This window comes from Lupinus angustifolius, chromosome LG09, assembly GCF_001865875.1.
Source record: "Lupinus angustifolius cultivar Tanjil chromosome LG09, LupAngTanjil_v1.0, whole genome shotgun sequence".
Classification (NCBI taxonomy): domain Eukaryota; kingdom Viridiplantae; phylum Streptophyta; class Magnoliopsida; order Fabales; family Fabaceae; genus Lupinus; species Lupinus angustifolius.
In genome coordinates, this window is record NC_032017.1 from 19,944,393 (window position 1) to 19,960,913 (window position 16,521).

The 16,521-nt window shown below is 32.3% G+C and overlaps 4 protein-coding genes across 7 annotated transcripts; 3 read left to right on the plus strand and 1 right to left on the minus strand.

Annotated features, from left to right (window-relative positions):
• Positions 2,271-3,830, plus strand: LOC109357450 (U-box domain-containing protein 20-like). Its single transcript, XM_019601415.1, has one exon. It carries the CDS (start codon positions 2,349-2,351, stop codon positions 3,672-3,674), a length of 1,326 nt encoding a protein of 441 aa, XP_019456960.1. The 5' UTR covers positions 2,271-2,348; the 3' UTR covers positions 3,675-3,830.
• On the plus strand, positions 4,384-8,868 carry LOC109355923. Of its 4 annotated transcripts, XM_019599209.1 has the most exons (7): positions 4,384-4,702; positions 5,160-5,226; positions 5,391-5,576; positions 5,890-5,931; positions 7,191-7,460; positions 8,072-8,221; positions 8,341-8,868. In XM_019599209.1, the coding sequence occupies exons 4-7, from the start codon at positions 5,890-5,892 to the stop codon at positions 8,584-8,586; spliced, it is 708 nt and encodes a 235-aa protein (XP_019454754.1). In that variant the 5' UTR covers positions 4,384-4,702; positions 5,160-5,226; positions 5,391-5,576; the 3' UTR covers positions 8,587-8,868. The 4 variants fall into 4 exon arrangements, with proteins under 4 accessions (XP_019454754.1, XP_019454751.1, XP_019454752.1 ...); XM_019599206.1 differs by lacking the exon at positions 5,160-5,226 and having other exon boundaries at positions 5,297-5,576; XM_019599207.1 differs by lacking the exon at positions 5,160-5,226 and having other exon boundaries at positions 5,323-5,576.
• On the plus strand, positions 10,743-12,240 carry LOC109356337. The gene is made up of 4 exons (XM_019599659.1): positions 10,743-10,862; positions 11,319-11,582; positions 11,836-11,982; positions 12,080-12,240. The coding sequence occupies exons 1-4, from the start codon at positions 10,743-10,745 to the stop codon at positions 12,230-12,232; spliced, it is 684 nt and encodes a 227-aa protein (XP_019455204.1). The 3' UTR covers positions 12,233-12,240.
• Positions 13,189-16,078, minus strand: LOC109356129 (PHD finger protein MALE MEIOCYTE DEATH 1-like). The gene is made up of 3 exons (XM_019599466.1): positions 15,702-16,078; positions 15,003-15,246; positions 13,189-14,903 (listed from the first exon to the last, which is right to left on the minus strand). The coding sequence occupies exons 1-3, from the start codon at positions 15,982-15,984 to the stop codon at positions 13,367-13,369; spliced, it is 2,064 nt and encodes a 687-aa protein (XP_019455011.1). The 5' UTR covers positions 15,985-16,078; the 3' UTR covers positions 13,189-13,366.

The window sequence follows — 16,521 nt, forward strand, 5'->3', positions numbered from 1 at the left end:
TTTATACTGTCGACATATCATTCATCATTGATTTATATTATTTTTGTTTGAGAGTTCATAATGATTAACATATTAATGATAAATGATATGTTGACAGCGTAAAAAAATATATACATTGTCAAAAAAAAAAAATATATATATATATATATATATATATATATTAAATCATAAGATGATTGTACAGTTATAATCACTATTTAGTAAAATGTGCTAATGTTGAAGTTCAACGAACTCTTCCACGTAATGATGAAATGAATAATAATATAATGTAATATATACAAATTTTCAATGTAGATAGATCATCAATCACACTTAATTTATATTAATTTTTTTTGAAGAGTTGATAATAATTAAATATAAATGGTGAATTATGTACTAATAATTTATAAAACTCTTATACAAAAATTGCATATATGTTTTCTCATAATAATATACTAAAATCGAGTTTCCATAGACCTATTTGTATAAGAACAATAGGGTAGTTGTTACAGTTCACCTAAACTTCTCACGCCTAAGATTATGGTAGTTTAGTATAAGTAAAAAATCAACAGCACAAGTAACAACTAACTAAATATATTATATATAATATACTATCATCAATTCATCATCGTTTTGTAAGGCAATAATTCATGTCAATTTTAGTGAAATTTAATTCAGTGGTATGAACATTCAATTACTCACTCCTATTCAGTATAATATTGTAAAGCAAGAGATATAGTATAATGATAGTGAGAGGAAATGAAATAGATAGACAAATATATATATATATATATATAATAACTCTTTTGCATTATATGAATAGTGACTATTTATAGTAAACATATAAAATGCACATTGTACTACACAATCTGAAATTGGGTTAGGAAAAACACTCTTTATAAATGTCCCTATATGTTTAGATTTAAAAGACATTTTCGTAGTTGAATGTGAATGTGTAGATGTGAGTTAAATGAGTCAAAAGTATGAGTTACACTTCAAATTTTAATGGACAATGTTCTAAATTGTATTTAAAATCATATATCAGATTAATAAAAATATGTCATGTCAATTAAAAATTTATTATTTTTTCTATTTTTGTTTTAATATCATTGATTTGTGATATTATTTAGACAACAGATCCTTGTTCACGTATGAGCAAAGGAGGCGTGAGTTCATTGGGTTGGGTAGGTATCATGTATTAGGAATTGGGCTGATTCATTATGATGAGGAGTTGGGCCGACCCAATTATTTGAGTAAACTCGAACTTTTAATAGAAAATATTTTAATAATACCAAACACCAATCACATAAGGTAATAACTGAATTTCTTTATGGATAGAATTTCACTATTCTAATGATCTCTAAATCATTCCTTAAAGAATAAACTTAAGACATTGTTAACGCAGCTCATATTTTAATAATGATAAATATGATTAAATGAATGAAAAATGTTGATAGTGGATGAAAGTTAAAGCATGCACGAAGTAATATAGTGTTTAATTACACGCTTATGATACTAATTATAATAATGTTATTTACATAAGTTGACTGAGTGTGCTGAAAACAAAAAAGTAAGAACACCGACCCATGTTCCCTGGCTGTAGCAAACACGCTTACACCATCACAACAACCACCTCTCCCAAAATTAATCACCCTTTAATCATATAATATAATATGTATACGATATCGGTATAAAAATTTATACATAATCAATACAATATCTATATCTAAAAGTAAATGCTGATTAAGAGTGAATAATGAATAATACAATAACAATATAAAAAACTCTCAAATACATACATTTTCGTCTCTTAATCATATTCCTCTAGCACCAAATACGAGTTAGGATTCTCTCCATAATGGAAAAGTAAGTCATCATTTTACACTTATATTTAAAGACAAAAATATCATTTCATTATATTTTAAAGATAAAAATATTAAATCATATTACATTTTATCTCTTATCTCATGTACTTATCTACCTTTTAGTATAATAGAAATGTTACTATCATATTAGTATATTTGAAGAAATGTTACTAATTTGATTTTTCTATACTATATTTTCAACTCTATCAAAATTTCAACGTTCAACGTTCAAACAACAACCTAGCACACGCACTTATAACATAAACTACAAGAGTTTGTCTTGCTATAATATAAACCATTCATCTTACCTATCTTTGACCCACGTACTCTATCCTTATACACGTTCCTCATATATATAAACAACCCACACAACCTCCTTTCTCTCATCACTTTCATTCACTACACATCTATCTACCCTAAACACCATTGCAAACAACCAAAAACATCACCAATTCTTTGTTGTTCTTGTTGTTGACTTGTGAGATTTATACCAAAACAAGAACAATGGTTTTGTCTTGGACTAAAGGAAGAGTTTTTCGCCGTGCCCGGAAAGGAAAAGACCTTAATTCCGTTGGTGACTTGGATGTGGAGATTTCAACACCCACTCATTTTCGATGTCCCATCACACTAGACATGATGAAAGACCCTGTAACATTGTCTACAGGGATAACCTACGATCGTGATAGCATCGAGAAATGGTTCGAAGATGGAAACAACACGTGCCCAGTAACCAAAAGAATCCTCACAACCTTTGACATGATTCCAAACCATGCCTTGAGGAAGATGATTCAAGATTGGTGTTCAGAACACCGTTCTTTTGGGATAGAAAGGATCCCAACTCCTCGTATACCCGTGACACCGTACCAGGTTTCAGATACGTGTACGAGGATCATGTCTTGTGCACAACGTGGTGATGTAAACAAGTGTTTGGAATTGGTGAGAAAGATGAAGGCTTGGGGGAAAGAGAGTGAGCGAAACAAGAGGTGCATAATCACTAGTGCTGCTTCTGTTGTGCTTGCTAAGGTCTTTGACCTTTTCTCATCATGTGGTGGATCCAATATTGAGAAAAGCAACGTTGGAATTGTCTTGGAAGAGATTTTGGGTGTGTTGACATGGATGCGCCCTTTTTCACAACAAGGTAAATCAATTTTAGGGTCATTGAGTTCCATGAATTGTATGGTTTTGTTCCTAAATGGTAAAGACCTTTCTTCAAGACAAAGTGCTGTTTTATTGCTCAAAGAAATGAACCTTGAGGCATTGGAAAAAACTGAAGGAGTTATTGAAGGTTTGGTTAAGATGATTAAGGAGCCTATTGGACATGCTGCTGCTACCAAAGCATGTTTGTCAATAATTTTCAACATGGTTTCTTCATCTAAGAATACAGAAGTAATAGCACAAAGATTTGTGGAATTGGGTTTGGTTTCAATTTTATTGGAAGAGCTTGTTGATGCTGAAAGAGGAGTGTGTGAGAAGGCTTTGGGGGTGCTTGATTGCATTTGTGACTGCAAACAAGGAAAAGAAATAGCTAAGTCAAATGCTTTGACTTTGCCTCTAGTGATTAAGAAACTTTTGAGGGTGTCTGATTTGAGTTCTAGTTTTGCAGTTTCTATTGTTTGGAAACTTTGTGTTAAGACAGAAGAAAGGTTATTGATTGAGGTGCTTCAAGTTGGGGTGTTTCAGAAACTACTAGTTATGTTGCAAGTGGGTTGTGGTGATAGCACAAAAGAGAAAGCTACTGAGTTGTTGAAATTGTTGAATGGTTATAGGAGCAAAGCAGAATGTGTTGATTCTTCATCATTGGATTTTAAGCACCTTAAGAAGCCATTCTAATTGATCCATGACCATGGGATTTAATTTTCCTTTTTTGTGTATAGTTCATATCATACTCATAGTAACAGAATACAAACTTGTATAAAGCTACACAGTCGATACAAATTCAATTGTAGTTTTTAAATTCATTATTGGAAATTTAATTTGAGATTTGAGCAAAGTGGAGTGTATTGATTCTTTATCATTGGATTTCAAGCAACTTAAGAAGCCTTTCTAATTGATCCATGACCATAAGGATGAGATTTAATTTCCCTTTACTGTATAGGTCAATCACACCCATAGGAACTGAATACACTCTTGTACAACCATTGATCTTAAATTAATAGTTATGATATAAGTTATATAGAATCAACTGTAAAGATGTATATTTGATCATTCATGGCATATGATAATTTTTTTCTAAAGGCTTGACATGATAGATTTCACAAGATAGAGCATATGCATAATATTTCAGAAAACAATCCCTTGAGATATATTGATCTCATGATATTATGGGTTAAAAAAACTCATTTTTTAGGAACTTGGCAAAAAAGTAATATCATGTGCCATAATGTTACATTTGATACTACTAGAAATAGCAGACTTTATTTTCCAATCAACATTTACCTATTTTTATTTTTTATCTACAGCAGATTGAAAACTTGAAATTAACAAAGTTCTTATAATTTTTCATTCAATTAATCTTATAATTTCATTGAATCACTTTCTTTTATTATAGATGATTGATGTGGACTAAATAGGTTTGACCCATCTTAACATATAGACCATAGAAGTTTATTCTTCACTGTGCAATGCATTCCTAGCCCAAAAAATTCAAGAACACTGTTTTCACTTTCTTCAAAACTTTGGACTTTTTTGCACAAAACCCTTACCCCTTTGTCTGATCTTCATCATCTTCTTCGTTTATATTCTACAATGTTCCTCTTTGACACCATGCACATTGCTTCTTCTCTGCAAGATATGGATGCACACTTGCTTCTATTATATAATGGTGTTTTTCATCCAATTGCACTCTCTTTTTCTCATGGGTAATCGTTTACATGCTTAATTGCTTCATAAAGTTTATATCTTTGCTTTAATTTCTTACCATAAATCATATTGTAGCTATAAGGTTTATAAAAAATATTTATCAAAAAATAGTATGCTTATAAGTAATAGTAATAGTAATAGAATGGCATATACAACCTAGTATTTGGTGTAAACTTCCACACACGTTAAGTGTACTCAAGAGTTTAGTGTTGCAGTTTCTGATCAAATTGGTTGGCAACTTAGCTTTTAGGAGGAAATTCAGGGTTTCTTAAATGAAAATTTTGTGTGCTTGTGTGAGTTCTTTGAGAATTGACCGTAACGGCATAAGGTAGAAGGTGATGACATACTCTTGGTAGTACCAAAAAAAGAATTGACTGTAACGGTTTATGTTGGTCATTGGTCTGAGACTCATAAACCTATTCACTTTATGCTTAGCTGATAAATACTAAAATTCAGGGTACCTGTTTCTTTGAATAAAGAATTCTTGGTTGGCTTTTAGTGGGTCAAATTTGATTACATGGTGGTATGTCATGTTTTATGCTTGTAATCTCTATTTTAATAAATGTTTATATCAGTGAAATGTTACCTTATAGGCGTTATATATCTTTTCAAGGAACAGGAGTAATTGCTTTCATAAAGAAGAAACTGATTTCTGCTAATGACAATTTCTGTTGAGTTGTGGGGCAGACTAATGCCACTGCTGATCAAACACCTGTTACCTCAGCCGGAAAATAAGGGGGGATCGTCTGGTAAAACACAGCCTCGATTTCACCGAGTAGTATCCGCTGTATTTATTTGTCTTTCTTCCCTGAGTATGTGCATTCATTGCATTCTAGATCAGAAAGCAAGTATCACACCAGAACGATTTCGCAGGTAATCTTTTCTCCCTTTTGCCTTTTCTTTAGTCCATTACCATGATACGATGGGCCAATCCAATTTAGTCTGTTCCAAAATTTTTCGTAAGGTTGCTGTTTAGTAACCACGAGGTCACAAATTCAAATCCCTGAAACAACCTCCCTGCTTGAGGGTAAGGCTGTGTATATCTACTCTCTCCAGACCTTCCTGCTTAGGAGCTTTGTGCGTTGGACCTCCCTTTTAATATGATAAATCCAATTGAATTTGGAACTCTTCCTTATACATCTTTCCTTTTGAAATTTAAGCCTAATATTCATTTTTTATTTGCAAGATGGAAATGAAGAGCGCGACTTCCTCCAACAAAGTGAACAAGGTATGTCACCAGGGCTTCTTTTCATGTATTTAGCAAGTACACGTTTCTCTTAGGTACATTAGTAAATAGTATTTTTTTTTTCACATTTCCCCTTTCACAAAAAAATTGGTAAATGGAGTTTTGCAACAAGATGATTTGTTCTATTGAGAAAGATAGGCCCTTTCCACCTTCTAGGTAAATGCATCAATCCTATTTTAGTATTTTTGAAGGCAACTAAATTAACTTTTAGTCAAAGAAGCAGTGTATAGTTACCAAAATTTTGAAGATCTGGTATCTTAGTTTTATCTGACTCAAAACAAAGATGAATTAGAAAATTGAATGGAAATTTGGAAATGAACTTTGTAGAAAAGAAGCTGGTAAGAGTCCTTAATTAGTGAGCAGATACAAGTTTTCATACATTTGGTCGAAATGCAATACCAAACAATTTTGAATGTGTTACATATTTAACTATGGTTATAGTTTATGGTTTGTTGCATTTGAATAAGGAGCGCTATCCAGCATAGACAAAAGAAATTATTGCGATTAAGCATCGCTTTGCCATATAGATTACATTGAACCTGTTCTCCTATTTCTAGGTTGCTTTACGCTCTTTCTACTCATCCTTATACATTTATACACGTACATTTGTTTCTTTGAAAAAGCTATTTCCATCATATCTTACTGTATCTTTGAACTTCTTAAATCTTTATATCATTCTGGTTCTGCTTGCAATAATATCTTCTAATCGAAAATTCTATTTGACTCAAGAGGCCCATGCTACTAGGCTGAAGTAACTTATTTTGAAGGTTTGTCACACTTAATTACCTGGTTACTGCTCTTGTCTTGTTCTGTCGTAAACTAGAATGAGTCTGACATTTAATATCATTTAAGATCATTTGGACATTACTGACTGAAGCAAGTGGTAGTCGGAAATGCCGGTATCAATTTTGGTTGGCCTATAATTTAGAAGTAATAGATCTCCTTTCTTTCTGATTGGTGTACTGGTTTTTGTTTCCCCAATGGTTAAAGGCAAGACTGAAAAGCAACAAAGTGGGATGAGTATATTGATGCATCAAAGACTCAAAGTGTAACGAAGTACTTTTCCAACCACGATACGGCAAGATTTATGCATGAAGACCGCCTTTTTTGAGAAAATGAAAATAAAAGAAATAAAGAATTAAAATCATCAAAGTAATTGTAGAGTAAACATCGATGAGATAAACAATAGTTTCTTTCTGATATTTCGAACGTAAATTTAACCGATCTGGTTTACTTTGTAGGATGAGCAAGTGGACCAACATATAGTCCCCGAGCCAAGGTGGCTCGAAGTTTTTCTAAAAGAATCCTTCTTTGGCACCTGTAAAGCTCATCGACGTAAAAGGAATGAGTTAAATAGATACTGTATAAACTGCAATGTGTCAGCATGCGGACATTGTGTATTGTCAGATCGCCATGTCGATCACAAGATACTTAAAGTCCATAGATATGTTTACAAAGATGTTGTTTCTCTTAGTGCTATGGAAGAGCATATTGACTGCTCAGAAATTCAGGTATGACATGGTATCTTTCCTTGACGTAAGAGTTATTCTGTTTGTGCATTATTTATTCTCCTTTTATGCTGTTGGATAATACTCTTTCATAGGATAACTTGACTAGGTTTATTGCTAAAATGAGTACTGTTTGTGCTTAATAAAAGATTTCATCGTCTGTGTGATTTGACCTTCGAAAAAACTGGGAGATATATACCTATACACGACTTTTACATAGCAGTGGCATGAAGTAGTGTAGCATAGGTATAATACAGCGCATTATAATCACTAACTGTTATGCTAATTGTATGCTAGAACTTCTACTTAATGTTCTCTCGTGGCCTCATTTGTCAGTCTTGTTTTTCTCCATGGCGTAATATATGAAAGAAAACCGTATCAGTTGGTGAAAAACACTAAATACATGTTCAAATCACATAAATATTTTGATGAAATAGCTCTAGTGCACCATTTTACACTCTTTTCTGTTGATGGAACAACCTGGTACTAACCCTAAGTTATGTCTATGTCTCCACATACAACTCAACAATCCTTGCTGCAGTTTTGTATCGTTAATTTTTTATTAGTGGGCGTAGATAACTATGTTTTTGAATTTGATCCTTGTTTGGTTGCAGCCCTATAAATGCAACAAACAATTGGTTATTTCGCCAAATCCTCTGCCATATTCTGGTCCAGCACAATTGGATGATGAGGAAACATGCAACATCTGCAGTAGAAAGTTGACTGAACCCGATTTATATCGCTATTGTTCCATTTCATGCAAGGTGATAAAATGACAGTTTTTTTAAATGACAACCATTTGTTTCCTCATCTTCACAACCCCTGAACCATTAAGATGAACTTTATAGCTATTGATTTCTAACTTGTTTAATTTGAACATCAGGTCAAAGCTGTTCAACGAAAGGCCGATGACTCTGCTCCTCCCTTCATTCTCATCCCGAATCCGCAGGAAATACAGGAGGAAACCTCTAAATCCCAAAATGAGAGAACTTCTGAACCCCAAAATGAGGAAACTTCTGAACCCCAACCTGAGGAAACTTCTGAACCCCAACCTGAGGAAACTTCTAAACCTCAATCACTGAGGAAAAGAAAAAGAAAGGGAATACCTCACAGAGCTCCCTTCTTCTAAGTGCCTCAAATAGGGATCACATATCCTATATATATATCTATCTATATATATATATAGTTTGAGTATGTTGGGTTGAAGGAATTACTTGATCAAGCTTATGTAATCAAGACCATCTTTCTATTTTCTTGTGTTGTAATGGAGTTATAAAAATTCTGAATTCTAGACTATGTTTTACTATTTTTATGGTTTTTGAACCTATGACTTCATGTGAACTATTGAAATTCCTCATCTTTAGTCCAATCCTAGTGGCTTCAATCATTTATCCTTTTTTTTGGAATGCATCAAATTTATGCATATTTAATGTTATTTTCCTTTTTCTAAGCTTTTTTAATGTTCAATTTAGTAGGAGAGGGGATTCATTTACTTCATTAATAAATTTAAAAAATTATCTCATATCTTAGTCGTTAATTCTAGCGAAATCTAATGGTTTAAATATACTCATGATAGTTCTCTATTTTAAACACCATTAATGTGACAATGGTCTTCCAAATGCTAAGTTTTGAGATGAGTTTTTGGGAGAGTATTCTTTCACATTTTTTGGGTAAAAAATTAATATCTTTTACGGTTTTTGTCTGTTCCTACTAATAAATGTCGCTTTCAGAAATTGAACTTTCAACCTTGAAAATTCAATGAAATCTTATATTATTAGACCAACGTGTTATTAATTTTGAGATGAGTTGAGCATGAGAAGATAATAATAAACTTGTAATGGTATTATCCCCGCCCACATTTACTGATAAATGGGTTCGTTTTCTTTAATTAATATAAGAAGAAATTATTTGTATAAAATAAAGAGCAAATATAAATTTTATTCTCTCATATTTTTCGATCTTATCAATTTAGTCTTTCAATAAGAAAGACCTAAAATTATCCCTTAAATTTTTAAATGTGAATCAAATTAACCATTTTTAGCATCTTTTATGACCCTTGGTGGGGTAATTTGAATTACATTTGAAATTTATAGGAGCTATTTTAGAACTTATGATGGGGTAATGTCAAAAGATATGATGGACTAAAATAAATATTTACTCTAAAATAAATTATTACAATCAATCTTTATTATCGATTTGAAATAATCTTATTTAATTTTAGATCATTGATACATTATCAATGAGGAATACATTATTGTGATATTGGTCATGTGATAATTTCTCTAGCATTATTGATAATGTTAAGAAAAATTAGATTTATTTGTAATTTATATTCCTCGTGTATAATTAATATTATGATTTGTTTTTCTTTAATTCACTAGTATTTTTTTCGAACTCTGATTCACTTGATTTAGATTTAAATGTTTTATACTTTTATACTTCATGGAACTACTCCCAAAATTCCACGTGGTTCAAAAAATCTATCCTTTACATTTCTCTCATTTTTTAAAAAGTACACCCCTTTCTTTTATTTATTTTTCATTCCTTCTAGGCAAAATACTAAAGTATTTTAACTTATTTTTTATTCCAAGTTAGTAATATTAGCTTTATATATTTGAAGTAGGCCCATTAATTCTGCACCATTCCTCATATCTGACATTTTACTTAGAAAATTAGTTCAACCTATATAAAATAATTTTTCCTTTCTTTTCTTTCTTATTTCTCTCTTTACACATGTTTACGGTGACGTTTGTAAACATCAAGTTTTATCCAAAAATATTTTTGAATTAATATTAAAAAATATGGAGAAAAATAAATTGAAAATAAATAATTAATTAAAATTGGTTAGAAATTGAAGATATAAAGCTAGTTCATGTTAACACAATAACTTGACTATTAAGTAAGAAGAATAATCCATTCAGAAGCCCACACGCTTTGAGTATAACTATACAGTAAAATAATATAATTTATTTTAAGATGATATATATGATTCGTACACTTCGAAATTAAGAAGAATAAGATAATGCTAAAAAGCAGTTACTTAGAGAAAACAAGATAGGGAGTTAGAACTTATCATCAAAATTTATGTAAATTTAGCCTTCTATGTAAACTTTGATGATAAAGATTTTGTTAAATAAAATCTTTAGAAGATAATAATAAAGATACAAAGATATATAGTTGTTAAATCAGAAGCTATAAAAGGGAAACACTATGCATGGCATTCATATATATTCAAAAACAAGTTCATCATAAAAACTCTTGTTGCTGCAGTAATAACAAGTAAAGATGGAGAATTCAAGTGAACCCAGCCCTACAACATTCATATCATCAGAATCTCATTCACTTATGTTATCACTAAAGCACCCTCTATGCTCTGAAGAATCATCATCCACAGTTTCTGTTCAGGTATGTGTGTGCTTTTTTAATCCTCTTTTTTTTTTTGTTTTTTCTTCTTTGTGTCAACCACATGAAACGTTAATGCTGCTTAGAAAATATTTAAAAACAAGTAAATAAAGGAGTAAAGTGAATGTGTAGAATAAACATAAAGACACTGATAATAATCTAACTTAATTTGGTTCCCAAAAATTTATAAATTTGGAACCTCTTAAAATATCTTATAATACCTAGTTTTATTTATTTCCCTTATTTCATTTATGATTATTTACTTGTTTATTCTATATATTACATACCAAATTCAACATAACCAGGTTGGAATTACTGGAATTACATCATAATAATGTAAAAAGTGTCAAATCTTACCACATAAGAGAAACCACTATGATTGCTTAAATACAAGTTTCTTTGAACACATTGAGACATCAAAATGCAATGAGGATAAACAACATTGGTTTGTTTTTGTAGGATGAACAAGTGGAGCAATGTAAAGTGTTAAGGTGGCTTGATGGTTTTTTACTAGAAACTTTCTTCAATTCATGTGAAGCTCACCCACGTCGTAGGAATGAGTTGAACCAATATTGTTTATTTTGCAATGAATCAGCTTGCAAATTTTGTATATCTTCAGGTCTTCATCACCATCATAAGATAATGAAAATCCATAGATATAATCACAGAGATGCTGTTTACCTCATTAATATGAGAAAGTTTATTGATTGCTCAGAAATTCAGGTATATCATATCATATTTTTTATCAACTTCAAAATTTTGACTAAATATTATAGGGTTCACATTCAAAACTTATGTGATTATTGTTAGTGCTTAATAAATGATTTCATTCTTATAGGTAATTTGACATTAAAAAACTTTGGTGCTTAATATATTTAGAACTACTGGCTAATATTTTCCTATGGTGACAATGACAACATAAATTTTCAAATTCTTATGGAATATAACTCACACCTATTTCATTCTTTGGTTGCAGCCCTACAAATCCAAAAGGAAATTGGTTATTTCTCTGAATCCTTTGCCACAGAAGATCTCAGCATCAAATGATGAGGCATCATGCAACATCTGCAGTAGAAAATTGAATGAACCTCATAAATATCACTACTGTTCAATTTCATGCAAGGTAATAATGACAGATAATTGAAAACCACAACCATATATTTCATTAAGAAGAACAATATAGTTAGTATTTTATGACTTAATATTATGTGAAATTTCAGGTGAAAGCTGTTTTAGAGAAGCGTGATGATTCATTCCCTCCATTCATTTGCATTCAGAGTCATTCCAATGAAACAAATGAAGAAACTTTTAAAATGCAATCTCTGAGGAAAAGAAGAAGAAAGGGAACACCCCATAGAGCTCCCTTCTTCTAAGGCCTCAAAAGTGGGTTGCAATATTCTCATATATGCAACATTGGAAGAAATTACTTGACAAGTCTTATGTAATCAACACTGTGAATCTAGTCATTTATTTTCTTTTGAAAATTCATCAATTTGAGCAACTTAAATGGCACGTTTTTATGTAAAATATTTACTTTTGTTTTGTTTTTAATATTTTTTCTTATATGTTCAACATTATAGTTTATGTTCATTTTTATCTCTATTCAAGCTACTAGAAAAGTATATTTTCCTAGTGGTGTTGATGGGAATTAATGTATCCAACTTTACACCTGTAAGAAAAGAGGTGTTTCCAAAATTGAATTTGTTACTTAATAATTATCGCTAATCAACAATTTTATTATTAAATTGAGGCTCATATTTGAAAAAAATAGATTAATTACAAGATTAAGCTTTTAAAATATTTAAAAATATCATATTAAAAATATATTTAAAACTCAAATTATTCAAGTCCAATTACAAACACTTATATGAAAGGGTAAGTTTTTTAAATATTTATTCTTTAAATATTTATTCTTATTACTCATGAGTTTAAAATTATATTTAAAGAGAACGAGTCATTAGTCATTAGCTATTTTCATGAATGAAATGAGAAAGTTGCTATATTTGTTTAAAAATGGTCATGTATTTTAAAATTGTTGTGCATGATGATACTTTGCCATAGTATAGGTCTTACATTATCATTTGGGTGTAATAGCCTCAACTTAATACAATGATACGAAAGATTACGAATTCAAAGAGTCTATTTACTTATGATAATAAGACTGTGTATATATACTTTTCTTAATATTTTTTACCATGAGCCTAAGTGCAATGTGAAATATAGATGACAGAGTAAGTATAGATGATAAATGTTTAAAATTGTCTCTGACTATTTATAGCATTATATTAAAAATGGCAAAAAGCAAAGAATCTTTCAAAAAGTACACTGACAAGAAATTTTGTTATATTAATGAAACATTATCAACATGAATCATTCAAATAAAGGGGGGAAATGAGCCTTTTAAGTACACTAACATGAAAACTGAAATGAACAAATGAAACAAGTGTTTTAGTGTTTGCTGTGTTGATCAAGCATTGAGTACATGTGTTGCAGTGGTTTTCAAGCATTCAGTAGCCATATCCATATTCCAGTAACTGTGTTGGCTGTGGTGAAATCACATAACTATCAACACAATCCATATCAATATCAGATTCAATACATGCAGGTGCAACTGAATCACAACATCCAGTGCATACAAACAATGGTGGCACTGTCTCAGAATCATCAATGCCACAGCATCTTGTATGCTGCCACACCTCACAAATGTCACATGCCACCATTCTCTCCCCATCATCATCTTCAGCTCCACATTCACACCTCACTTTCCAATTATCTGCTCCACCCTGATACTTCAATGGAGTAAACAAATCAATAGAAATCCCCCTCACACAAAGTTCCATACCTGATTGTATTAGTCCAAAAAGCACTTCCTCATCACTCACTCCCATCAATTCTCCAAAGTCTGTCACTATAACCCTTTCTGCTGTGCAGTATGTGTCCCTCAGTGCAGCCTCAACAGCTTTCTTCAAGTCTCCAACAGTTGCATGCAATGGAACCATAACAATCACACTACAACCTGCTTCTCTCAATTCATATTTAGTGTCACCAACATTTGGTTTCAGCTTGCAAATGAATGTCAATACCTGCTCCATTTCATCCATTAGTCCAAACTCTTTCACAAAGTGTCTACTGTCAAGAATTCTCTGAACTGCCATGTCCACTTGTTCTGAATCTGGATACCCTAGTAGCACATTCTTGTACACATATAGTACATCATTACTAACATCAAAACTAGGCCTACGGCATGACTCTACTCTGGGATATACATGAGCCATTACCTCAGGCTCCATTTCAGGTTCTTTAATCCCATTGCCAATCTCATGAATTGTATATTCAAGGATCCTAGTGTAAGGATTCACCATGCGACGGACCACATGATTTCCAACAATCACATTGTTCAGTGATTTCAGCACATAATCAAGTAAGCCTGTGTCACCAATGTGAAGCCTAGCTGCATCTCGCACATCTTGCCTTGTCATTCCACCCGAACCTGATTTCATACCCTTGTGCTCATTCAATGCATCTACTATCACTTGTGCTGCAAATTCTAATCTCCTTTTAGGCCACCTGCTATCCATGTTAGCTACTATGGCGTTGAACTTCTTGTACCTCACAGATTTCTCCTTCATTAGATTTGTTCTGTTTGAGAGTGCATGTCTGGTTGAATTCCTTGAGTTGAATGATGAAGGAACAGAACATGTGACTGTTATCTTAGTCACAGGAGCACGAGGCTTAACAGTAAGCATGAACCTGAGAAGATCCCTTATAGTGGTAATCGGAGTGTCACTCATATCTCTATAGCACTGAATCATTTGTTTCATTTCCTTGCCGTGCTTTGCCTTGCTCAAATCTCTTGCAATCTCATCAAGCTCCAAAGAACCAAGAGATTCAATTGCTTCGTAGTAGTTTTTCTCTGTCACCCCAAAGCTTCCACGAAAAAATCTATAACCCCACCTACCAAACCAAGAGTGGCCATATGCAACTCCATGAAGAAGGCGAAGATCCATAGACCTCTTCCTTGAAACATCTTCCACTGAAATTCTCCTACATATATTCCAATAAAAACAGCACCCAATCACACTTAGGCTCTTGTTGAACATCCAATAAATGTGACTACAATCAATAAGTTATCCTTTTCACTACCTTGCTTTAAGGTTTGTGCAAATCCTGTCCCATAGATCCATGATTTCTCTGCCACTTAGCACTTTGGAACCCCCTTCATAGCCATTAATGCAAATCAAATGACCACAGCCATTGCAGTGAATCACACCATGCAAAAGATGGCTCTGATTATCAAAAGCACTATCATCTAAGGGTTTATGCCACCCACTGTCCATTGGGATTATGAAATGGTATCTTCTCTTTGTTACAAAATGGCCACTCCAACCTATGCATCACAAACCCAACAAAGAACCATATTAGAAATTTAGAATCCTAGTCACGTAAAAAAGACCCATTCCATCTTCTAAAACAGTGACCTGACACCAAAATAACAAAAATGCATTACAGAAATGAAAGAAATCATTTCCACCCAAAAATGATAATTAAAGAAATGAAAGATATTTTCAAACTTTCCACCAACCCTTTTCCTTTTAGCAAACCAAGAAGCATAAAGAAAGAATAATTCAAGATCCTTGTAAAACTAAACAGACCCACTTCAAGAAACACTAATGAAATCATTTATAGACAATTCAAATTACCAAACAACTCAAAACAACAACAAAAATACAAGACACCAAAGTAAGCACAAAACCCAAGAAGAACCCTTTTCAGAACACGAACAAAGACGCATTATTGAAGCATACCCATTTGGTAAAAAGACGATATATTAGGAAAACGAACCAGCAGAGCGACAATAGTGACAGAAAGGGTGTGAAGAGTGATAGACATCTTCTTCGAGAGTGTAGAGAGGAGCCATGAGGTTAGTGTTGTTGTGAACGAGAAGAGTGCAACAGAGAGGGTTACCAAGCACAGTGTAATCATCGAGATCTCCACATTCTTGAAGAAAGAGTCGAACATTTTCACGGAAAGGACCAGAGAATGTGACAGGGAAAGAGTTGAACCTGAACACTTTTGGGTTTCGTAGTTTTCTCTTCTTGCATGGTTCAGTGAGAGAGAAAGACATTGTGAGAAAGAAAGATCAAAGCTTTGATCTTTTCTCTTCTTCTTCTTTCAAGATCAAGAATCGTACTCACTCTCATGCACTCATTTCAACGTAGAGAGTTGAATTCAATTCAACTGGTTAACTGATTCCGTTAATACTGTTAAAAAAAGTTGCATTGCTTTTGAGGGTATAGTTGTCATTAAAAAAAGTTGTATTACTTTAGGATTCAATTAATTAATAAAAACATAAATAATGAGAAAGAAATATTTCCAAAAATAATATGAAGTTACCGAAGTCATCAAACCTATTATCAGGTATCTTGCACCGGAGACAATTCTGTCCAAGTCGGGAACATTTACAATTACGTGGGGCTAACTTTTTAGCGGGTATTTTTTCCATCCACAAACTCGAACCTGTGTTCTTGCTTAAGGGAAATCAAGCATGTACCACTTGAACCAACGCCCGTTGGTAAACCTATTGTCTTTGAATAAAATATAAACTTAAAAAGATAAAATATCAAATAAATATAAACTTAAAAACTATAGAATAATAGTCTTT

Excerpts from the sequence above, each read along its gene's own strand:
- LOC109357450 (XM_019601415.1), top strand. The coding sequence starts at position 2,349 with ATGGTTTTGTCTTGGACTAAAGGAAGAGTTTTTCGCCGTGCCCGGAAA.
- LOC109355923 (XM_019599209.1), top strand. The coding sequence starts at position 5,890 with ATGGAAATGAAGAGCGCGACTTCCTCCAACAAAGTGAACAAG. Across the intron at positions 5,932-7,190 it reads CCTCCAACAAAGTGAACAAG|GATGAGCAAGTGGACCAACA; the intron begins GTATGTCACCAG and ends TTTACTTTGTAG. Across the intron at positions 8,222-8,340 it reads ATTGTTCCATTTCATGCAAG|GTCAAAGCTGTTCAACGAAA; the intron begins GTGATAAAATGA and ends TTTGAACATCAG.
- LOC109356337 (XM_019599659.1), top strand. The coding sequence starts at position 10,743 with ATGGAGAATTCAAGTGAACCCAGCCCTACAACATTCATATCATCAGAA. Across the intron at positions 11,583-11,835 it reads TTGATTGCTCAGAAATTCAG|CCCTACAAATCCAAAAGGAA; the intron begins GTATATCATATC and ends CTTTGGTTGCAG. Across the intron at positions 11,983-12,079 it reads ACTGTTCAATTTCATGCAAG|GTGAAAGCTGTTTTAGAGAA; the intron begins GTAATAATGACA and ends GTGAAATTTCAG.
- LOC109356129 (XM_019599466.1), bottom strand. The coding sequence starts at position 15,984 with ATGTCTTTCTCTCTCACTGAACCATGCAAGAAGAGAAAACTACGAAAC. Across the intron at positions 15,247-15,701 it reads TCACTATTGTCGCTCTGCTG|GTTGGAGTGGCCATTTTGTA; the intron begins GTTCGTTTTCCT and ends TGTGATGCATAG. Across the intron at positions 14,904-15,002 it reads TGCACAAACCTTAAAGCAAG|GAGAATTTCAGTGGAAGATG; the intron begins GTAGTGAAAAGG and ends GAATATATGTAG.